Below are 25475 nucleotides of genomic sequence, written 5' to 3'. Positions count from 1 at the left end.
CGTCTTCTGAGGGGTAGGATCATGAATTCTCCTCCCCCCATGATTAACGGGTTTGGGAGGTACGAGAACATTAGAGCCCGAAATCCAGGGAGGAATTCGGGGCCTTTTTTCCACCTGGCTGGTACTTCCAAGGCTGGCATTTTTTGTTTTGTACTGAGCCTTCTACATTCGCTGGTGTCATGAGTGTCTTCTCTATGAAACGTACAAAATTTAGTTCTTGATTTCTGAGGCACCTCCCGAGCCTCCACTTCTTCTTCACAAACATTTACTCCCCGGACTCGTGATACTTTTTGAGGGTCTTATGAAGATAACCTCCCCAAATGATCACCCCTGCCACCAGGATGTCCCTCTCTCACTCCCCGATCTCTACCTCCTTCCTTCCAAGCCATTTCCCTCTTCTGCCTCTGGATTCTTCCGTGTTTATATACCTTTCCGCCCGAGCAAACAAATCCTCAAAATCCTAAGGAGTTTTCTTCACCAGCGATTTAAAGAACTCCCCCTCCCAGAGTCCCTGGGTAAAAGCAGTGTTCTTGGTTTCTTGGGCACAGACAGGCACTTTCAAGGCCACTCTATTGAACTTCCTTATATAAGCCTGTAAGGACTCTTCCCCAGAATACTTCACCTCAAGAAGGCTAAAAGCGGTCTGCTTGTACCTCTTACTACTACTGAAATGTTGTAGGAAAACCTCCCGAAAATGGGTAAACGATCGGATGCTGCCAGATTCTAATTTTTCAAACCACCTTTGGGCAGAATCCACCAGGGTGGTAAGGAAGACCTTGCACTTGATTTATCTTCATAACAATGTAGCATGACCACATTTTCAAATCTAGCCAAATGCTCCTCTGGATCAGTGCTACCATTATAATTTCTGATTTTAGCGGACTTGTAATGGGCCGGTAAGGGCTCTTTTACCACTTCTGGGGAGTAAGGGCAATTTTGAATTCTAACTTGCCGAGACTCCCGAGAACCCATCTCCTCCAACCTTCATATTCTCTGTTGTAGTTCCCTCAACTCATCAGCCATAGTGATGTCCATGGATTCCATGTGTGAGAACTCTTCCTCTCCTTTCGACTTCTCCTCAGGGTGTGAACCACCCTGAGATTCCTCCTCCTCCTGCACCTCCTTTTCGTTCTCTCGCTTCTGCTCCTGCTGACGTTTTTGGACTGCTAGCGCCTTCTGCACAACAACACTAACAAGTGCCTCGTACTGCTCAGCAGTCATAGTGATGTTTTTCTAGGAACCTTCCGGAGGCGGTTCATGCAGGACAACCATATCTACGTCAAGAAACTCAAATTCCCACAGACGACGTCAATGATACGGAGATCATAAAATGAGTTCTTTGGAAGGTGAGTGAGCAATCTCCCAGGATGTCCTGGCGATGGTGTATTTCTTCCAATACGGTTTCTACACACAAGAAACAAGGAAATCGTCAGTGCAGCGCTGGAGGGTTCTTCGTCGTCACCACTCCGATGCCTAAGTCAGACTAAGTATGGAGAGTGGGCTTACGAAGAAAAATTATATGTAAATTTTGGGAAATTGAGTGAACATACCCCTTTTCTCGACTGAATGATATTTATATGATTGAGAAAAACACTTTCCGTAATTCTTGGGTGAGAACCACACCCTCTCACACCTCTCCACGCAACGCCCGGGCAATGCCTATACTTATTCATCATTACCCCTGCAGTTCCTAGGTGAGACCCATACCATCTCACACCTCTCCACGCAACGTCCGGGCAATGCCCATACCTATTCATCATTACCCCCTGCAATTCCTGGGTGATACCCATACCTTCTCACACCTCTTCACGCAGCGCCCGGGCAATGCCCATATCTAGTCATCATTACCCCCTACAATTCTTGGGTGATACCCATACCTTGGAGGTACGGCTCCATACGCCTCATTATCCAGGTCCCTATATAACCTCTGCCCGGGTAACTCAAACCTTCCCGGGCATTCCCTAACCAGACCTTCCTTTCTTCCATATGAACAACTCCCCGGGTTTTCTTTCATCACCTCGGGTTTGGTGATAGCCCGGAATATCATACCGAGGTATCAATATATATATTCAAAATATCAAAAAAATAATTTTTATATATTTTATAAACAAAAAATAAATCAAAATGAGCTCAAATACTACTAAAAACTACTTTTAAAATTTTTAAACCATATAATCATGTATATGTGACCAAAAATAAAAATTTTAAGTTTTGAACTTGGAAAATAAATATTTTTTTTGAAGGCATATAAGAAATAATTAATTTTTTATAAAAATTGTTTTTTAAAATAAAAATTAAATGAACTAGTCAAACAGATTCATTGGTTCAAGATCAAGACCGGTCCGATCATTTTTAGTCTGTGTTTGACCGGTTCTGAGCGGATGGACTGGAAAAACAGTTTATGGGATTATTCTAGACCGGTTCGCTGTCGAACCAGCTAGTCCGTTATGATTTTACAAACATTGGCTAAAATTATATACTTTTAGAGATATATATATTTTTTTTGCATTATTTGATAATATCTCCCATAATCTGTACTATATTTTGAAAAAAAAAATTGTTTATCTCATACGGATCAAAATAATAATCATGATCATCATAATCATATTTATAGGGTGCAATAATTGTTTCTGTTAGGTAGAGCGATCGAATCATGAGGCTTGAGTTATTGTACAGTTTAAAAGATTTGAGTTGCACTACCACCAACTATAGCTTTAATTTAATAAAGTAAAAATTGTTTGGTCCTACAATTGTTATCAGATACAATGTCATGGATTCGATTTTCATTGATTGTAAAAAGTGCAATTATTGAGAGAGATTGTTGGGGTACAATAATTGTCTCTGCTGGGTAGAACAATCAAATCATGTCGTTAGAGATACTGTATGGTTTAAAAGATTTGAGTTGCATACTGTATGGTTTAAAAGATTTGAGTTGCAGCATTACCATTAACTATAAATTTTGATAATGCGGCAAAGGTTCGATCCTACACATATGTATTCATAATATAAAAAAACAAAAATTAACATAAATTTTTTTGTGATATATATATATGCACACAAGCGTGTATAGAAACACTAATATTGATTATGTAATCTCATTTCATATCCCCCTATATTATGCACTAAAATATATATCATTTACAAATTATAGAGACATAAAAGAATCACAATCCAAAATGAATTTCTATGTCCGTGATATTTGCACATATGGGTCAACATGTTCATTTACTACCAATACTTTGAGCCACAAAATAACTACGAAAAACTTAAAAATTGGACCCAATAATTCAAAATGAATACAACTACTCGAAATATTGCAATTGGTATAATTAAGGAGTTGTCAAAGAATGTGGAAACATAGAGATATGGATGGGCTACCATATAGATTATAGCATTTAATTGACAATGAAAGCTCATGGCTTTATTAAAACTTAAAAGATATATAATGATTCTTTCGTTAGAAAAATTGTGTTAGGGTACATAGAAAAATTGTGTTAGGGTATAAAGATTCTCTTTGCTGGATATATAGAAAAGTTGAAACATTGACTTCAAGTTATTGTATTGTTGAGTTACCGTATAACCATCAACTATAAATTTTGATAAAATGATAAATATTCAATCTTACAAATGAAATTGTACTACGATTGAGCTGTTGATATAATTACATTTTATTTCTCAACTTTTTTTAAAATCGAATATGTGGTATAACGTGTCTCATACTGTGTGTTATTACAAATTAAATATTTAGGTTTTTTAATCTAATTAAATATTTAGGTTAAAAATATAATAAGACAATTTATATAAGCACGTAAGTATACATTCCGTAAAAGATTAAAATTAAAAAACTTCTACGTTTAGGTCACAATTAACACAGAGATTATTAAAATAATAAAATAATCTAGAATTTATAACAAAATTAAAGTAAAATAAACAAAACATATAAACACAGCGAAATTCTAAGGATTTCTGTCTAGGCTGATAAAGACCTTTATATACACTAGTAGAAAATATGCACAGGTAATGCATGTGCTAAAACAATGACCAAATCAAATAATCTTTATTAACTTGAAAAAAACGAACATTTTCTAAGTCACCAAACACCAAAATATTTAACTCTACGATGTAACGATTCTCCTATGAAATCTGAATAAAATTAACAAATAAGCATGACGTTGTCTTTATTCATAACAAAACATCGCGTGGATGAAAAAATAGAACGGCAGCAATTGAAAATTAAAAAAAAAAGTCATTTAGAAAAAAAATTGAAAGAAAAAAAAACACTTTTCTGGCTAACAATTTCGGAATCAAAATGCGAAGGAAAAAATATGAACATGGTAAAAAATTTAAAGGAGAAAATGATGTGAAAATTGAGAAAATCGGTTTTTGCAATTTTGAATTTTGAATTTTAAATTTGAAGTTGAAACATGATTAGACGTGAACGGATGTGTATTTATTATGACAATTTTTCCCAGAGACAACATGAAGTCTATGTAATTTTTTAGGTTATTGATAATTTTATGTTGGTGTAAGCAAGTCACATGAATCGATTTCTATGTGAGACTGAAGCTTTATAAAATAGAAAATATTTTATACATGTATCAAAATGGCCATCTAATGGCATTTCATCTTTCAAGTGTTAGGTTATTGAAAGTAATTATTTTTGTTGGAATACCGTTTTTTTCGTGCCCAAGACGCAACGAAAGTTTTAAAATTTTAATTTTGACATTCAAAATTGTTAGGACACTCGTATGATTTAATCAACATACATAGGATATTATAGAATTGATACTTCAATAAAAAGTTCACTTGACACCAACTATTTCTGGATTAGCAAACTGTTTTCTTTTTCCTTTTATTTTGAGCTACGACAACATTTTTTTACAACCGAAAACAGTTTTTATATACTGATGAGAGTATTTTTTGAAATCAAAGACAACATTTTTAAAAAATTGTTAAATAAAACTGATGTCTTTTAATTAAATTAATTTTTTATATATAAAAAATAAATAATAATTCTTTTATACAAAACAATCGATACAAAGGGATCCCAACACAATTTGACCTAAGCCTCGAATTTCTTCATCCGCCTCCTTTTCTTCTTCTTCTCCCTGGCGGCTTCGGCGTAGGCGGCTCCATCCTTCGAGAGCATCTTCCCGGATTTTGGCTTCTTCTCAACTGCGCGTACGACCATCCCTTTGCTAGATCTACGACATTCAAGCAACTCGAAGGTACAAACTTTAACAATATAGAGTTTAGGTGTTGGAGTTTTCATGGATTCAGATGTGTTATGTATAAGAGCGATTTTTTAGGGTTCTTATTTTGGTGTAAACAAATGTATGCGATTAATGTACTAGGAATATGTTTCTGGATTTTCATGGAATTTACTGGGGTTGAGTTTGATTCTTGCTTTGTGTTGAAATCGTTTCTTGAAGCAGCTATTTTTTGTCCATAGTTTCATTTCGTCGACACCCCCAATCAAGCTTGCAATTTTAATTATCAAAGTATATATTTTGTCCATAGTTTCATTTCTTTTTTAAGTACATATATAATATTTAATTTATTATAATTTTACAAATTTCATCACTCGTGTGGAATACCATGTATTGATCCAATTTAAATTAAAGGGGACTGCCACGATTCACGTGGAGTTGAAGATATGTGTGTTGCGGGAGCTATAAGAAATTTCAGCAATCAGCTCTCACATTATAGGCATGGAACCTCCGATCGCTGCCGTAAGATCATTTTTCTTTAATTTTAATTCTTTTTTTGTAAACATGAAATATAAGAAATTAATTTTATATATAGATGGAAAAATAGTTAACAAATGTAGCAGTTGATGTTTTAATAATTTTTTAAATTTTTGGATATGGAGGAAGTGATCGTTATAATTATTCCCGATTCGATATCTCGTCTCAAATTTAGAATTTAATGTTAGTTAGATTACAAGTCAATCTGTAAAGCTTTTTATCGTGTTTTTCGGCTAAAGCTATCATTTTGTTTTCTATTTTTAGTCATCTGGGCACGGTAAAAGCAGCTACTTGAAATAAAAAACTTTAAAATGTGGAGATCTTTTAAGTTTGGTCAAAATAACGTGGGATTGCTTCTTTCTTTAGCCCCCTCTTTTTTTGAATGTAAGAATGGACTATTCGGAATAAATTATAGAAGGAAAATGATTTTAAAACGTGAAGAGGATATTCCTACTTCTTGTGGTTTTTATACTTCTTTAAGTCCGAATACAAAATAAACTACTGTCCGTTGTTCTGAAACTTTTCATTGCCTGTTCAAAGAAATGTCCTGTTTGCATATAAGGATATATGGTTTCTTCTTGAAAGGTATTGTTTTTAATCTTGTTAAGATGTTTTTGTATGGTGTTGTCATTTCGAATCGATACAAGTTTCCTGTTTGTTCTTTTGAATCAGGGTTGATTTTGTTTTTGTTTTCTGAGAATGGGGTTTCTGCTGCTAGGGTTATCGTAGGATTGGTTGATATTTGATTTGGAAAAGTTAGGTTTTGTGATCAATAAATGAATATAAAAACCAAAAGAAAAGTGCTCAGAAGAACAAAGAAGAAGATGAACTTAGGATTTTCCATTAAAAATAGTTTCTTGAATCAAATTCTGGTTGTGTACCAGCCAAGACTAACGACATTTTATACTCCAGATTTCTGAAGATTTGAAATTTAGGATGAATTTTAATTAAAGCATCAAAGTGATAAGATACCTCTTAGATAATACCGTTAAACTATTATTTTCACTCCATTGGTTTTAGAGATAATTTAGTTAATCAGCTACAACTTGTTTAATCCATTGATCCTTGAATAGCACCTGTTAATCTCTCAAAAGATTACTCATTTGCAGGTTTCTTTATTTGTGTATTTTTGGAAAAAGAACTCAATGATTATTGGTTAGCTGGAATTGCGTGTATTCCTAACTTTATGCTCTCCTTGACTTGAAAATTTTCACCTGCTAGCGCTATTAACATTTACTGAAATTTCTTTGCTCCCGTCACTCTGTGCATCTGCACTCTTATGAACTTTCTATATCTTTTTCTTGCTGCTCTCATTTTCTTTTAGCTTTCTAAGCTCTTTAACAAGTAATTAATTAGTCCTTTAGTTTCTATGCTAGGATACCTGGGCTTGGGAATTTAGTTTTATTGGTGGAGTACACAGGTTGGGAGAGTGTGCAAAATATAAGAAAGTATGGCATCAGTTGAATCTCGAGCTAGTCCCTTACGAGAAGGACAATCAGATATTAAACAAAATTACCTAGCGCAAAAGCTTAAACCTTACTCCTAATATTGTATTTCACTAACTTCTGTCAAGGCTTAATTACAAGGAAGATGGATATGTGTGGTTTGCTGGTAGCTCCACCCCTAGCAACCCATCTCTCATTACCCATCACCATATCCGACGTCGAACCAGTAAAGCACAGATCAGGATTTTGAGCTAATGTCATCTCTAAAATATTGACCATCTCACCGCATTCAATCAATTTTGTTGCTAAGGTGTTGTCTTTGTTTTCATTGGATCATGGGATATCAGGAATTTGAGAACTTAGAACATATTTTTTCCGTTCTCTGTTACAAATTTATGTCTCGGAGCTGGAGAGAAGACATGTCGGACCATCAGTAGCACAGCGACATATATTAGCTGGGCTGGACTCTGTTGTGGGTAGATTGAGTGCATCATATGAAAAAGCTTCTCATGTGAACGAGAGGCCTGTGGTGAATTGGCTCTTGGAAGCTGGTTTCCATCCATTTGGGCCATTTTCAAACACATCTCAGATTAGTCAATTGCTTCAGGATGCGGCATTGGTTAAAAACCCTGCATTTTGTTCTAAACATTGTTTTGTTAGAAAATTTTGACTGGAGTCTGAGTATTTCTAAGAACTTGAATTTTTCTGCAGAGGAACATTATATATGCTCGTGATGATTATGCCCTTCATCAAATTCGAGATACGTCAGAGGTGATTTTACTATTATTCAGTCTCACTTTTTTCCTTCTAAACCCTGTCTTTTGTTTTAAACATTGTTGTGTTCTATTGCCAGTTTGTCCAAGCATTTGCTGCTGAGCACCTGAAAACATCTCTTGGGGAACCAGTGAAGAGTAAAAAGAACAAATCCAGCACCGAGCTTTGGCTGGAGAAATTCTACAAAAACATGACTAATCTACCTGAATCATTCCTTCATGAATTAGTTGACAGATTAGAAAAGTATTTGAATGTAAACTCTCTCTCTCTCTGTGTGTGTGTATTGTCATAATGCTTACTAAAATTTTAATGTTTAAATGTTTTACTATACATTAGAGCCTGAAGGAGCCGCTCGTATATGATCATCAACTACAAGATGCGCACTTAATCAGTTCACAGATTCTTCATAGCTCAATCTTCACCCAGCGGTAAGCTTCCTAACCATCTTATTTCGACACCATTTTGATTTTTTTTTTCTGTTGTGTTCTTCCTGAAATGTGGAGATACTTTCGCTGATCCTTATATCCAACATACAGGTACTTAGAGCAATTTCGGCAGGTGAAAGGGAGAAGATGAAATGTTGTAGTATTGAATAACAATTTTTTGATCAGTACTTCCATATTCATTCCTGGAGCATTTAACTTATATCCTTATTCAGACATCAATCTTTCAAGGTGACTCTAGGAAGGCAAGAATTCTAACAGGTTTGGGGAAGGTCATTGAACTCTTAAAATTCGGTTTAAAAATAATACTAGCAAACGCACTAGGTCAAGTAATAGTAAGTGGACAAGAGTCCAGATATCGATCCCTCAGAGACTGAAATTATGATTATCAAAATATAATTATTCGCACTTAATTTAGACCAAGCATTAAAATTTGATTTAATATATTTGATCAAAACCAAAATTAACAAATAAATTACTAATAAAATAAATTCAAATAAGAACGTAGCAACAATTTAGGTATTGAATTCACAAAAGAGAGAATTCGATCAAGATATACATATGTATCAAACAAATCATGCAAACATGTAGTAAATCTAATATCTAAATTTAATTTTAAATCACGGCGAATTCTCCTATTTTATTTAACAGTCTATTTTTTAGAATAGTTAAACTTATTCAAATATTGACGGATTAATTATCTTTAATTAATTCTAATCAAATTCAAATGCATTAGGAACTATGAAATACTATTTCTAATCGATTTAACCTTGTGTCAATTGTTGGAATGATCAAAATTAATTCTTAATCTTTTGACTTAAAATCAATTAACATGCAAGTAAATAATTAGCTAGATTATTCACAAGAACAAAATATAAATCAAACAATCAATAATCTGAATAAAAATCTAAAAAATCCCAAATAAACATCCAAGTATTAAACAACAATCTGTTCGGCCCAATCCCTCAATCGAAGAGAAACGACTACTCAAAACTAAACATAATTCCTAACTAAAGTTTTTTCAACAAAAATTACGAATAAAAAATAACAATTCAAAGAAAGGAAGAAGATGGGAAAAATCTTCACTCCAAACGTGTTGTAGCCGCCTCTTTTGTCTTTTTGGAACTCGGACCCTTAATCTGATGGAAAATTTGCTATTTATATTCCCAAGATCTAAAATAATAAGTTTCCTTCCCGCACAGAGTCTTCTTGGAATAGAACTCTGTACGCGTTCGCGCTCGAGCGCGAAAACTCCTGCCAATTTTTTTCTTTTTTTCCACCGAGCTTGCTCGAGCGGCAAGAAGTTGCGCTCGAGCGAGAAACATTGTGCCTGAAATCTCTTCAAAATTCCAAATTCCTACAAAAAATCATTTCAAGGAGTGAAATGCACACACATGCAATAAATCATGAATAAAACTTATAAAACAATATGATGCATGCAAAATAAATATAAAACACCAAAATATGCACACAAAATGCAGTTATCAACTCTCCCATACTTGAATCTTGCTCGCCCTTGAGCAAGACAGACAATACAACAAACACACAATGAATAACAAAAGTAGAAAAAATTCATGGGAATTAACAGCCTCAGAGAAATTCCATGCACAACCAAAATCACTAATGCTCTCAGCTTCTCATAATACACCCTCGGTTTAGCGTGAACGTGTGTATGTACGATGTCATTCTTGTTACATGCAACTTAAAAAGAATCTGTTTCAAGACTGCTTAGAGACCTATGACCTATCAGTGTAAGTTTCACTCTCAAGTGTTCATTTCTTCTAACTACCTCTAACAAAACACACCTTCCTTGAGATAATCAATTACACACCTTCGGATTTTACACCCGATTTTGCTTTAGCCCCAATAATTACCCGCAAACTTAGTTATAAATTTGATAGGATTAGGATTTCAATCCCCTCGTCTATAGCCCGGATGGAACATCAACCACATATCGTCTGCAAACTTAGCAATGGATTAGTGATTAGTATTTCAATCCCTTTCCAGGACCGGATGGAGTTGTAAAAAAAAAATTCCGTTTATTATTATTATTATTATTATTATTATTATTATTATTATTATTATTATTATTATTCTTCTTCTTCTTCTTCATCATCATCAAAATTAGGTGCGCCCAAGATAATAAGTGTCATGTTAGAGACTCATCAAAATTCACAGAACACAATTAAGATCCACAAAACACCTATTGTCGTGTAATGATCAAACAGACAGAAACTTCATCAAATCTTTCGCTACAATTCACTGGTTTAATATGAGTGCTTAAAAATATTCACGGTTCAACCTACAGCTTCTCATGTCAAGTCAAGAGCAACATTTTCACAAAATTCAAATTTCAACTTCAACATTATCATCGGCTCTCATTCATCATTCTACTCAACATCAATGCAAGATAAAACTAAAACACCAAAATGCAAACAAATTAAAACAACAAAATGCAAACTTAGCCTCAAACACAAGAATATGCAACACAAAATGCAATGAAGTAAAAGCTAGACACCCCCACATACTTAATCCAAAGCATGACCCTCAATGCACAACACATCAACAAAATGATAACATAAACATGCTACGAAACTAAATGCAAAACAAAAAAGGAAAAACGAAAATCCCCTGGGTTACTCCTCCTCTTCCTCTGCCTCTGGGGAGCGGTAGTACTTTGAAATGCACGAAAAGGGGCAACATACTGAAAACGGAACGGTGGCGGATACGACTGAGGAGCAGGGAACGCGGATTCATCAAGACCAAGTTGAGTGGTCATCCCTCGGATCATGGCCTCCACAGATTGGATGTGAGCAGCGGTCGCAGCCATGTACTTATTTTGATAATGAGCAAAAGCAGTCAACTCTTTGCTAGAATCAAGGAGGGAGCGAAGATGAGGTTGAGGTGGTGGTGCTGTGGCGGCACTAGAGCTAGCTCCACCTCCCTGAGGGAATTCCTTATTCTTCTTAGCTGTCTTGTTCGTCACAGTGGCACCGTCGATCGGTCTCATGGGCTGAAGCCACTCCTCATCCGCCCGGACTGGAACTGCGGTTTGAATACACAACTCTGAAATTATTGATGGAAAGAATAAACCCACAGACGGAGTATAGATTGACCTCCGGATCTCACTATGTATCACCCGACACACATTGATTGGCCACTCCATATCCAAAGCATAAAGTAAAATTGATCGGTCGGTGTGCTCATCACTTGTGTGGGAGACCGGCATCATCCTCCTTGCAACAAAAGCATACCAAACAACAGGATCCACGATTAAGAAACGCTCCGAGAAGTGTGGGAAGGCAAAGGGGTCGTGCCACATAGCCCATTCGTAACACAGCTGCTGGATGATCTCATTATAATCTGGATCAGACTTCAAGCTCTGATAAAGCCCATCATCCACGGGAGGCGTTTCAAGCAACGAATTTAGCGTATCTTCAGAGACTAACTTTCTCCTCACAAATGCTTTTCCAACCTCAAGCTCTGCCACATTAGCATAAAATTCACGGACAAGGGGTACTATGGCGGCCTTGGGATGTATACAATAGGTCTCCCAATTTCTATGCTCTATATCAATTGCAACCCCACTCTACCTATAATTAAGCTCAATACCACGCTCCGAAATATGTTTTCTTTGAAGTTTGGCGGTATCGTACCTTTATTTTGCCGATAGAGAGACAAATTTTTCGACAAGTCCCGAAGAGGACGAAGAAGCTGCGGCGGGCCAGCTTGAAGATTTTTCGGTGTGACGAGCTCTCTTGGGCAGCATATCGACAGGAAATAGGAAACATATGGTGGCGATGTGGTAAAGGGGTGACGACAAGTGAATGGAAGATAAGAACAAGCGGCAACTAGAGACTCACCGAGATGAAAAATAGCGACAATCGAAAGCTGAATGAACGGCTGGCAAAGTCTGTGTGGCGGCAAAGAATAGGGCGCGGAAAAGTCTGGGCGGCGGCCGTGGTCTGAACAGGGGCGGAACTTGATGAACAGAAGGTGATGAACAACAGGGGCGGCACAGAAGTGTTCCTATATAATTTAGAGAGATTGGAGAGTGAGATTTAGAGATTAAGGGATTTGGGGGCTAGGGTTCACGATTTGTAAGAATATAAATTGAGAGGGGAGAAGAAATTGATCTGATAAATACGGTCTCAGATTTTGTCTCGCTCGAGTGCAAGAAGTTTTCGATCGAGCGAGACAAATTTTCCCCAAACTTAAGAAGTCCAGAACACTTCTCGCTCGAGCGCAAGAAGTTGCGGCTCAAGCGAGATTTTCATGCAAAAAAAATCCTCAGAAACAGAACCCTTCTCGCTCGAGCGCAAGAAGTTGACGCTCGATCGAGACTTAATTTAAAAAATTCTCGCAAAACAGAGCCCTTCTCGCTCTAGTGCAAGAAAAGTTTCCCACTCGAGCGAGATTTTCAAAAATTTTAAAAAAAATTCAAAATTAAACATGAATGACAATAAGACAAAAAAATAAACTGACTAATGAAAAAAATACTGGGTTGCCTCTCAGTCAGCGCTAAATTTATAGTCTATAGACCAATTGTACTTGCCTTTCAATTTTTGGGGTCTTGCAAATCGATCGTGGTCTGGGTTTCATCCACATTACCACCCCGATAAATCTTCAACCTTTGACTATTAACCTTAAATTCTTCAGTTGCAGGACTTGTAATCTCCACAGTGTCATAGGGTAGAACTTGCGTGATTGTGAATGGTCCTGACCTCCTCGATCGCAATTTACCTGACATAAGCTTCAAACGTGAGTTAAACAATAATACCTGTTGGCCCACTTAAAAATCACGGGAGATTATATTTTGAACATGCCATCTTTTGGTTTTCTCCTTATAAATCCACGCACTCTCATATGCGTCCAATCTAAGCTCATCGAGCTCATTTAAATGCAACATCCGCTCTGCACCTGTAGCATTAACATCAAAATTGAGAAATTTAGTAGCCAATAGAGCTTTATGTTCAAGTTCAACAGGAAGATGACAAGTTTTTCCATATAACAACCTAAAAGGAGATGTTCCTATAGGTGTTTTAAATGCAATGCGATAGGCCCATAAAACATCATCTAATTTATTGGACCACTCTTTCCAATTGGAATTCACAGTATTTTCCAATATTCTTTTCAGCTCCCTATTTGAAACTTCAACCTGCCCACTAGTTTGGGGATGATAGGGTGTTGCCACTTATGAGTGACCTCATACTTACTCAATAACGTGTCAAACTAGTGATTGCAAAAGTGGGTTCCTTCATCACTAATAATGTCTCTAGGTGTACCATATCTTGAGAACACAATTTTTTTTAGAAATTTCACCACCACCCTAGAGTCATTAGTTCTACATGCAAGTGCCTCTATCCACTTTGACACGAAGTCCACAACTACCAAAATATAATTATTCCCTTCAGACACAGGAAATGGTCTCATAAAGTCAATACCCCACACATCAAATACTTCACACACCAGAATATTGTTCAAAGGTATTTCGTGTCTCCTAGAAATATTTCCAATAGGCTGGAACTCATCGTAGGCAAGAACATAATTATAATCATCCTTGAACAGTGAAGGCCAATAAAATCCCGACTGTAGAAATTTAGCAGCGGTTCTACCCGCTCCAAAATGTCCTCTAACCGGTCTTGTGTGACAATGTGTGAGTATAGAACTTACCTCGTCCGCTGGAATGAATCTACGAATAATACCATATGCAAAAATCTTAAACAACAAAGGATCTTCCCATAGAAAATATTTCAATTCAGAGAAAAATTTCTTTTTTTGTTGATAATTCATGTGCGAGAGAAGAAACTTACTTGACAGATAATTGACAATGTCTGCATACCAGGTTATATTTGTTACTGATAAGTGCAATTTTTGCACATATATTTTATATGAATTAGCTTGGCTTTTGTTGTGTTTTGAGCGATATTATGCATATCTCTTGTTATTTGTGTTGTTTGCAGAAATTTGAGTGTTATTCATTTTAGTTGGTCAAAAAAAGTGAAAAAGAGGTGAAAAAGAGTTGAAGAACAAAGAAATAAAAGTGCCCAGACTAGCGCCCCAGCGCTACAAGCCAAGCGCTCCAGCGCTACACGGAGTCTTCCGAAAGGTGAAAAGTCGAGGAAATAGCGCCCCAGCGCTACATATACAGCGCTCCAGCGCTGTTGGAAGAAAATGACGGGCGCTCCAGCGCCGAAGTATAGCGCTCCAGCGCTGCGCAGTGTCCATAATTTTGAAAAGTTTTGATCGAGTTTAAAAAGGAATTTATGGATTATTCTGAAGGGAGACGAGGGTTTAAAGAGTTTTCAGAGCATAGAGACGGCTATTGAGAGTTTTGAACTGAACAAGAGCTCGAGATTCCGGTACGAAGACTGAAGACGGGGGCATCCGGCGACGGAGAAGCTTCTTTCTAATTCGTTCTAGTTTCTCTTTGAACTTTATTTTTCTTAGTTTATGGATTGTTGGAAAAACATGAGTTATTTGATTTTGAATTGCGTTATGAACTAATTTCTTAGTCTAAAGGTAGACGGATCTTGACTGAAAACCATGATTGAGATATTTTGATTTATATATTTAAATTTATTCGCACAGTTTATTTGTGTTTTTCTGATCTTAATGCTTTCAATTTACTGACCATAGATTGAATGATATTTTATTTAGAATCTATCATTCGAGAGATGAGATTTTGAATACGACCTAGGAAAATACATTTATGGTGTTTATACTGTTCGAGAGGCATATAACTCCATAGAAGTCATTAGAAGAATTCTTGTGCTTTTTACCGGATTTAATAATTGAACTTTGATAGAGATATTGAGTTTGTTATTGAATACGAATTTCTGCTTGACTCTCGAGAGAGGTAGTAGAAAATAATAGGGATTCTTGACTAATAAACTAGAAGAATTAATAATTGAACAATTATTAGAAAAAAATTGTGGTGGACAGTCAAGTGAAGTCGAACCTCTAGCATTTATCGCTTATTGAATCGTGGTTATTTAGTTTTGTTTCTTGCAAATTTTAGTTTTATAAAAATCAAACCATTTTCGTAGCCTACATAGGATTATGATTTTATTAGTTGCAAATATTTGATATAATATCATTTATTCATTCTCCGTGGGATCGACTTGGACTTAATTCCTATATTATAACTTGACATCGTGCGCTTGCGAGCGAAAAACATGCAACAAGTTTTTGGCGCCGTTGCCGGGGATTGAATTTTATTTGATTTATATTAAATTGTGCTAATTGGTCTTAATTTTGATTTAGAGCATTTTATTTTATTTTGTTGGTTCTAATTTTAAAATTTTTTCTGTCTATGCAGTTTATGCGAAAAAGCCAAAGTTACGACTCACTACTCTTTGATCCGAAAATCGAGAAAACTGCTAAAGCTTTAAGAAAAGCTAGAAGAGAAGAGTTGCAACAAATGGCTGAAAAAAGGGAAAGAGCGGTCAATAATGCTCCGGTGCCGATCAGAGATCACTTTCGACCGGTGATCAATACTCATTATTCTGGAATTGCTCGGCAGAACATCACGGCAAATAATTTTTTTAGTTGAAGCCAGCTCTTATTAATATGGTGCAGCAAAATCAGTTCAGGGGTGCAGCTACTGAAGATCCAAATTTGCACCTGCGTACTTTTCTGGAGATTTCTGACACAATGAAGATTCATGGTGTTACTGAAGACACCATCAAACTACGATTGTTCCCAATCTCTCTTAGGGACAATGCTCGTAGTTGGTTGCAATCACTACTTCTTGGGAGTATCACTACATGGGATGATATGGCTTCCAAATTTCTGGCTAAGTATTTTCCGCCTGCTAAGTCGGCTCAGTTGAAAATAGAGATTACTACATTCAAACAGCAAGATTTTGAGCAGTTGTATGAAGCTTGGGAGCGGTACAAAGAGTTGCTTAGAAAGTGTCCAAACCATAATTTTTGGGATTGGGAACAGATTGAATTATTCTACAATGGTTTGAATAGGCCAACTCGTATTTCTGTGGATGCTGCAGCTGGAGGTTCAATATTTTCTAAATTTCCTGAACAGACTTATGAGATGCTTGAGCAAATGACCGTTAACAGTTATCAGTGGCCGAGTGAGAGATCTGCAATAAGGAAGCCTGCTAGAATTCATGAGGTTGATGCATTCACTGCTTTGACTGCTCAGATGGCTACTATTTCTACACAGTTGGCTGCACTGACCAAAGGGAATCAAAGTTCTACTGAGACAGCATCACTGGCGACTGCCGTAAATTCTGCTGATGGATTTGAGAGTGTGGAGCAAGCTCAATATGTGAACAACAGGAATTACAACAACTATCGAGGTAATCCTGTACCCAATCAGTATCATCCTAGTTTGCGTAATCATGAGAATTTTTCCTATGCAAACAATAAGAATGTGTTGAATCCTCCACCGGGGTTCAATACTCAGAATGGTGAAGGTAAGGCATCGTTGGAAGATTTGGTAAGTAATTTCATTGCAGAATCATTCACAAGATTTAAGAGGAATGAGAATAGGCTTGATAGTATGGAGACGCACTTGACCAATGTGAGCGCTTCTATGAAAAATCTTGAAACACAAATTGGTCAACTGGCGAATGCATTGAATAATCAGCAGAGAGGTGTGTTTCCTAGCAACACCGAGATTAATCCTAGGGAGCAATGCAAGGCTGTTATTCTTAGAAGTGGTAAAGAACTTGGGACTGATAACCAAAAGACAGTGGATGATGAGGAAATTGAAGAGATTGTGGTGGAGTCCGAAAATTCTGATAGCAAAAATTCTAGCAAGTCTGCAGTTGTTCCTGAGAAACCGCCTGTGCCAAAAGCTGTTCTGCCATATCCTAGCGGTTCAAGAAGAAAGCGTTGGATGAGAAGTTTTCTAAGTTTCTTGACATCTTCAAGAAAATCTATATAAATATTCCATTCGCTGATGCTTTGGAGCAGATGCCACACTACGCGAAATTCATGAAGGATGTGATAGCAAGGAAGAGAAAACTTGAAGAGTTTGAAACAGTGAAGTTGACAGAGGAGCGCAGCGCCATCCTACAAAAGAAACTGCCACAGAAATTGAAAGATCCAGGGAGTTTTACTATTCCTTGTATTATTGGTGGTGCGACTGTTAATAGGGCATTATGTGATTTAGGTGCAAGTATTAATTTAATGCCTTTGTCTATTTTCTGGTCTTTGGAGCTTGGTGAGGTGAAACCAACCACGATTACTCTGCAGTTGGCAGACCTTTCTCTGACATATCCTCGAGGAGTTGTGGAAGACGTCTTGGTAAAAGTAGATAAGTTTATTTTTCCTGCTGACTTTGTAGTGCTTGACATGGAAGAAGATCAAGATGTCCCTCTAATTTTGGGAAGACCATTCTTGGCGACTGATAGAGCGTTAATTGATGTGCAGGAGGGTGAACTAACTCTACGAGTTGGTGGTGACGCTGTCACTTTCAATATATATAAAACCATGAAATACCAAGATGAGGTACATTCTTGTAATCGCATTGATTTATCTAATTCTTATGAGAATAATTTTTGTGCAGGATTGGAATTGGAGGACGCGTTGGCGAGGTGCTTAATTAATTCCATAACCCAATTTGAAGGGGATGATTGGGAACTTAGAGAGCAATTTCTTGCTCTTGAAAGTTTGCCAAAGGAAAAAGATGGCCAAGAAAAAATTGGAGCATTGCCTGAGGAGGTCAGCAAAGAGGTACCAGTTTCTTCTACTCCTGAATTGAAAGAACTGCCTGGTCATTTATGTTATGCATTTTTGGGAGAAAATTATACTAACCCGATAATTATTTCATCATCTCTTACTCATGATGAAAAGGATAAATTATTAAGAGTTTTGAGAAAATTTAAATCTGCTTTGGGTTGGAATTTCTGATATCAAGGAAATTAGTCCCAATATTTGCATGCATAAGATTTTAATGGAGGAGTCATATAGTCCCTATGTTGATCATCAAAGGAGATTAAATCCTGCGATGAAAAAAGTGGTAAAAGCTGAGGTGTTGAAATTATTGAATGTTGGTATTATTTATGCCATATCTGACAGTTCTTGGGTGTCGCCAGTACAGGTAGTGCCGAAAAAGGGAGGTATGACTGTAGTTAAAAATGAGAAAAACGAGTTGATCTCGACTCGTACTGTTACTGGTTGGAGAGTTTGTATTGATTATAGAAGGTTGAATAAGGCTACTAGGAAAGATCATTTTCCTCTTCCTTTTATTGATCAAATGCTTGACAGGTTGGCAGGTTACAAACATTATATTGTTTTTTAGATGGCTATTCTGGCTACAATCAAATTGCTATAGCGCCAGAGGATCAAGAGAAAACAACTTTCACATGTCCCTATGGTACTTATGCTTTTAGGAGAATGTCATTTGGTTTGTGTAATGCACCGCACTACAAAACAAAGAGTAATAGACAACAGTCATAAGACAACGTTTTTACAAAAAACTGTTGTAAATTATGTATAGACAACGGTTTTAGTAAAAACCGTTGTCTATTATAGTTTTCTGTAATTAAAGACAACGGTGTTTGAAAAAACCGTTGTCTTTAAGAGTGTTTTTTTAATTAAATACAACGGTTTTTAACAACCGTTGTCTATTAATAAAAAAACACGCTCATAGACAACGGTTTTTAAAAACCGTTGTCTATGAGCGTGGTCTTTAATATTTTTATTTATTTTAATTTTAGATAGTCTTTTTTTATTTCCTTTTAGAAGAAAACAGTTTCATTTTTTTAAAGAAGACATCGATTCCCTTTTGATTTCTACGCACAATTAACCCTAGCCCCTTTTCTATGTTCTCTCGTTCCAGCACAAATCTGCCGCCATCGCCGCTCCTGCTCCATCGAAAAGAGCCCAACGACCACCCTAGATGATACCACAATACCTCGCGACCTTGGTTTTGGCCTAGATCGAGTTTGGGAGCTCAAGAACCTCACCACTGAAGCCATGTCGCGAGCAAACTTTTGTGCGACCTTCTTCCTCGCTAGCCACTTTTCTGTCCACTTTGTTTGCTGTGCTTTGTCGATTGAAGGGTGTATTTAAAACCTAGACTGTTTTTGAGTTACGGTGGCCATGGTGGTTGGAAAGATGGGGTCGCGGTCATCACTATCACGCTAACTTGCTGGCTTGAGAGATTTTTTCCCTACTTGAACCCTTTTCACGAGAGGTACTGTGTGAATTCTCTTATGCAAGATTTCCAAATCGTTTTTTTTAGATTTCGGTTGTGCGTACATAGTGCTCTAGCATAGGAGAATTTCGAAACTATCCAGTCCATTTTTGCAACGATTTATGTCAGCGATTTGGACTTTCAGGAGATTACAATTTCCTGCTCTGTTCCTAGTGGGAGTATTGTTTCTCTCTTGCTGTGATAGACGAGTTGAAAAGCATTACACAGTCAAAAGTAAAGCAAAAAAGGTGCCGGAATGGAGTTTGTAGGTTCAAAGTAATTGATGTCGAATTATTTAAGTGCGATATTGATATGTATTATTGTTGTTTGGTATTGTTAATATAATTTGTCTACATGCATAAAATTTCTACAAAGCTTCAAATTTGGAGTTGGGATTTGGTATGGAGCACGCAAGTTTATATGTTATATGTTATATGCGAATATATATAGGTTATAGGTTATAGGTTATAGGTTATATGCTAATATGGCTGCATCAAAGAAAAGTTCTGGCACGAATACTTTAATGGATTGTGCATCGATTTATTTGTGGCTGCTGTAAAAGGCAGCCACGAATACATCTATTATAAAATAATTGTAGATTTGTTGGATTTATTATTATTTGGGATTGTGGTCAGTAATTATATACGTTTTTTTGTCTTATTGACATACTTGTTAAAAGATGTGACTAAATTTGTGTGGCGAGAAAAGATGGTAGATTTGTTAAAAACAAAATATTGAAGTTTATGTTGCAACGGGGCTTAAATTAAATGCAACATACGTATATATATTATCAATGATCAAATATGATGAATAAATCCTCCCCACCCCCACACCTCTCTGCCTTTATAAAGAAACTGTCATTTATCCTAGTTCAATATTTTTTGCTCGTAAAAGGCAGAACAAAAGTGGCCTTTGACATCATTTTGTTTGTTTTTGTTGCAGGTTTAGTATCTCAACTCTCTTATTTGGTATCACACGCATATTGGCCAGCTCCAGAATGTTTAATAGTGTTATTTGTGGGTTAAATGATTTCAAGATTTGTGGATTATGTCTATCTTTAATTAGCCTTTATTTCTATATTTCTATATTTCAGAAAAACCCGGCTTTAAAGAAGATGCTGGTGCCTAGCTAGAAATTATTTCTTCTTGGACCTGCTTAAGATAGTTTGTTAGAAACTTATCTTTTATTTTAATTGCATCATATTTATGGGATATCTTAATATTGTTGTGTGCTAGTGAAATCATTGAAAAGAGTTGAATTTTTGGTTTTTTCCAAAATTTATCTTTCTTCTCATCTCAACATTTTGTAGCTGTCTTTTGCGAATGGAAGTACAATGGTTGAGAAAGAAGCTCCTTGTGTAGTTCCACATCTTCAAGATCTTGCCTTTTCAGTCGATTTGAGGTATGCCCCAATTATAGATTATGAAGTTAAGCACGCATCGCATGCCTGTGATTTTAGTAAGAGTTTCGGGCTTTTTACTTAGATCTAACTGGATCACTTACCTTAGTTCTGAGGTAATTTTGATTGCTTCAATCAGATGAAAGTAAAAACAAAATATTCACAATATTTTGATCTTAACAAGAGACGAAGTCCGATTCGCTGAAGCAGGATGGTATATCTCTTCCACCAATCTCTACAGTATTCACAATCACTGAGTTTATAATGTTGATCTTAACATTTAATTTTTCATATTCGTTATTAATATTTTGACAGGTGAAGTACTCGAGAGAGCCTGATAACGCCACGAAAGGTTGGTCTTCGTTTATCTTTTTTAGTGGCAGAGCTTAGAATTTGGTTTCTCTGTTATGTTTTTCTAAAGATCCTTTATGTCTTTATTCGCAGCCTGCAAAGGCAGGGGATCCCATCTCCGAGTTCACTTCAAGGTATGTTTTCTTTTCTTTTTATTTTTTGGGTCCAGTTTTATTTGGTAAATATTTTTAAGTTGGTTTTCTTGTTTCTTAATCTACTTTATATAAAGTTTTGAAATTTTAATGTTCGTTTACTATGTGTCCTGATTTTCTTATACTTGGGGTTGCTGAGGTACTCCTTTGTTTTTTTATTTCTCTAAGTTTGATCATGAACACATGCACAAACTAAACTAGAAGTTTAGTTTGTGCAAAATTCAAACACTATTGTTGCAGGTACATCTGCGATGTAGTGAATGACGATCCATTGGAGGGTCGCTTCGAGTGGGTTCAAATCAAACAAAATAAGACATGACCAAGAAGGAAGCTAATAAATTATTTCGTCCGAGCTTATCGAATCCAGTGTTAGTGCGTACTATTATCACTGATCTAGTTACTTTACATTTTAGGGGGGGACTTACATTTCTTTCTCGTTTCTTGTTTTTAGCATATCTGAAGCTATCCACACTCTCAATTTCTTCTAGTTTAGTTTGTGCATGTGTATTCTGATCGAACTGTTAAATCTTTAGAGAAGAATAAAGTTGCAATGTTATTGGGTGAACCTTTTGAGATCTAATGATTATTGGTTCAGTAAATGATGCTACATGTTTAAAAGTGTATTACATCAATAAGAGATTTTGTTTTTAGTTTGTGATTTAAACGTTGTAGTTGTTTATGTAGCAGCTTGCCATAAGTTAGTGTAATCAGTTGTTACTACAAAAATCTGTAGAAGTGGCATAATGGAAGTGGCAGGACTTTAGGATATCTTACATCATGGGACAAAGCTGTATTTTTTTGGTGTTATCTAGTAATGTCCTCTCTCGTATCAGGAGGGAAGTTATTTATTTTTTGATATATCTTTGATATAATTTTATTGTGATTTAGTATTAGGAGAGATATTTATAAAATGATTATTAAAAGTAAACGATGGTAGATGAAAGGGGTTAGGAGAAAGGAATTACACGAGTTTTATAAAATTTTGGTTTGAAAAGAAAATTGAAGGAGACTAATTTCTTGCTTTCCGGGTTCTTGAATACATGCATTTATAAACTTTGTGTTCTAGTTTTATCATTTGAGAGGTGAACATTGGGATGCTTAGTTGATTGGATAGTTTTATAAATTTTGTCATTCAACATTTCCCTCACAGGTCCTCTCTCTCCACAGCTAGGAGATCTACAAAAATTGACCATACTATAAGATCAAATAGCTCTAAATCATTGAGGATCCACAATAGTTCTCCAATCTATCTTACGTAATATTGCAATCAATATTGGTTTCATTCTTTGCACATTTTCTCCAGAAATCTTGTTGGATGTAGATTTACAAACCCCATATATACCGAGTGAATTGGGAAATCTCTCCGAGCTTACTTTTCTGTAAGAACATCTGAATAATCATCTTTATACATGAATTCATTAAGGCACGGTCTTTGTTTTTTGTTTTTTGTTTTGTTTTTGATGGAACAAGTAACACTTTAATTTTCAGGGCACTTAATACAAATAATTAAACCGGAGAGATACCACCATCCTTGGGTAAACTCTCCAAGTTATATTGGCTGGATCTTGCTGAAAACAATAGGTATTCTTACTTCCACCATTATATGTTGGCTTTTCTTGACTTTGGTCCTAACATTGAATTTCAGTTTAAGTCTAGATTCTAGTATTGTGTTTGATTAAATTGGGGAATACTTGGTAGGGATTTTCGACTTGGTGTTTCAATAAAAGGTATAGAGCTATGTTTTTTCTTCGAAATAACACCAAAATCGTTTCATTTAATTACATATCCAAAGAGTTATGCTCATTTTCCTGAAACTGTTCCAGTGTGAGATTTTGTGCAAGTTCATGATTATATAGCTTGTTCTTGTAAATTCTGGTTACATATGGCTACGAATTGGAATTAGATGTCCACTTAAAAGTTATAGTTAATAAAGTTAGCTTTCATTTGCAATTTAAGGAACATAATTTGGATAAAATGAATTAAATATGAATTTTATACTAAAAAGTGGTGAATCTGGAATTCTGTTTCCACACTGCACTCGATTTTCGTTATCATGTTTACTTTAGAATTCGGAACTTTTACTTGTTTCTTTGAAAACATGTTATCTTCTTTATAGTTTTCTTGTGTGGTGTAATGGAACCGTTACTTGTTTTTTTGAAAGCAAGTTATCTTCTTTATATTTTATCTGTGCAACTAAGCATATCCAAGAAATGCTTTTATTGGCATCTTTGTTGCAGTCATCAAGTGCCATCATAAGAGCTTACTTTCAAACATCTTGTTTTTGTTATTTTCGATTGAATCCTGCATGATGATTTTAATATGTTGAAACTTACTACTTCACATTTTAACTTACTAGAAGATTATTTCAAACCAATTAGAAGGCTCATATGACCATGTGTTCTTCTCCAGATCTGCTGCAAGGCTAGCAATGGGAGATGTATCTGGAGCACTCGAGGATGCTAAAGAAGCTTTGACTCTTACACCCCACTGCCAGGTCCGTGTAATTTTGTAAGCAATCTCTATTTATTCATAGATATCTCTATTTTGTAAGCTATCTCTATCTCAGAAAATTGGGTAATTTTCAGTGGTTTTGTAGTTGAAAAGTATGATGTTGGATTCAATATATACAAGAAGTTTTTAATAATCACGACTAAAATAACATTTTGTACAAATTTAATATTTTAAAAGCCTCCAAAAATATGTATTAAGTTGCGTGCTTTTGAGATCTTCAAGTTTCTTGCTTTAGAATCTTTGATCCATTTAAATTTATTATGTTGTGTGATCTTGGTTTTTGATCTCGTTTCTTTTTTAGTTGGCAGTAAATTGAGTTCAATGAGAAGTCGTTCATGGTTGATTTGAAGAATGGCTATTAAAGAAGTCATGATTATTGTTGTCTAGCCGCTTCCTTTTTAGTTAGTGTAGCACTATTTTCTAGTGTGCATAGAACGTCGATTCGAATTTTAATTTTGAGTCATTTGTAATATTGAAATATTTTATAATAAATTTTATTTTCGAATTTTGTGTAATTTATACTATTGGATATTTGTATATTAATTTTTTTTTATTTTATAGTTGAAAAACGACAAGGGTGAAAAAACGTTGTCTATTGCATGTTTAAAACCGATGTTAAAGGGTCTGTTAAAAGTGAAGTAAAAAACAACGGTATTTAAACGTTGTCTTTCGAGCAAAAGACATCAGTTTTTCAGCAAATGACAACGGTTAAAAACCGTTGTCGTAAGCTCAAAAAACAACAACGGTTTTTAACCGTTGTTATTTGACCGAACCTTTAACAACATGGTTTATAACATCGGTTTCACACCCCCCTTTAACAACGGTTTTTCACCCTTGTCTATTAACTTTTTTGTTGTAGTGCCGGCTGCTTTTCAGCGATGCATGATGGCCATTTTTTCTGACATGGTGGAAGAAGTTATGGAAATTTTTATGGATGATTTTTCTGTGTTTGGGTCTTCGTTTGATCATTGTTTGCACAATCTGACCCTTGTTTTGCAGCGTTGTCAAGAGAAAAATCTAGTGCTTAATTGGGAAAAATGTCACTTCATGGTGCAAGAAGGCATCGTACTTGGGCATAAAGTGTCATTTAATGGGCTTGAGGTGGATCGAGCAAAAGTGGTTGCGATTGAAAAGTTTCAACCGCCAAATAATGTGAAAGCCATTAGAAGTTTCTTGGGACACGCCGGGTTCTATCGTCGCTTTATTAGAGATTTTTCTAAAATTACTAAGCCTTTATGTAATTTATTAGAAAAAGATACATCATTTATTTTTTATGATGCGTGTTTACAGGCGTTCACGAAAATCAAGGAGGCACTAATTTCTACGAAGACTGAAGACGGCGGCATCCGACGACGGAGAAGCTTCATTCTAATTCGTTCTAGTTTCTCTTTGAACTCTATTTTTCTTAGTTTATGGATTGTTGGAAAAACATGAGTTATTTGATTTTGAATTGCGTTATGAACTAATTTCTTAGTCTAGAGGTAGACG

General features: G+C 35.8%; 2 protein-coding genes and 1 non-coding gene across 3 annotated transcripts; 2 read left to right on the top strand and 1 right to left on the bottom strand.

Moving 5' to 3' along the window:
* Positions 1-1330: 1330 nt before the first annotated feature.
* LOC140861514 (uncharacterized) lies at positions 1331-16098 on the top strand. The gene is made up of 7 exons (XM_073264536.1): positions 1331-1346; positions 7549-7811; positions 7904-7963; positions 8046-8219; positions 8303-8394; positions 8503-8524; positions 15731-16098. Exons 1-7 carry the CDS (start codon positions 1331-1333, stop codon positions 15962-15964), a joined length of 861 nt encoding a protein of 286 aa, XP_073120637.1. The 3' UTR covers positions 15965-16098.
* LOC140861513 (uncharacterized) lies at positions 16076-24561 on the top strand. The gene is made up of 14 exons (XM_073264535.1): positions 16076-16138; positions 16594-16653; positions 16801-17199; positions 17250-18110; positions 18645-18753; positions 19219-20976; positions 21113-21187; positions 21289-21325; positions 21418-21458; positions 21678-21848; positions 22780-22855; positions 22965-23057; positions 23886-23970; positions 24289-24561. Exons 1-6 carry the CDS (start codon positions 16076-16078, stop codon positions 19449-19451), a joined length of 1725 nt encoding a protein of 574 aa, XP_073120636.1. The 3' UTR covers positions 19452-20976; positions 21113-21187; positions 21289-21325; positions 21418-21458; positions 21678-21848; positions 22780-22855; positions 22965-23057; positions 23886-23970; positions 24289-24561.
* Positions 16238-16343, bottom strand: LOC140869929 (small nucleolar RNA R71). The gene has a single exon (XR_012146918.1). It is a non-coding gene; the product is annotated as a small nucleolar RNA R71 (small nucleolar RNA).
* Positions 24562-25475: the final 914 nt, after the last annotated feature.

Source organism: Henckelia pumila, chromosome 4, assembly GCF_033568475.1.
Source record: "Henckelia pumila isolate YLH828 chromosome 4, ASM3356847v2, whole genome shotgun sequence".
NCBI lineage: Eukaryota > Viridiplantae > Streptophyta > Magnoliopsida > Lamiales > Gesneriaceae > Henckelia > Henckelia pumila.
Note: the sequence above shows the minus strand (reverse complement) of the source record. Positions and strands in the feature narration are given on the sequence as shown.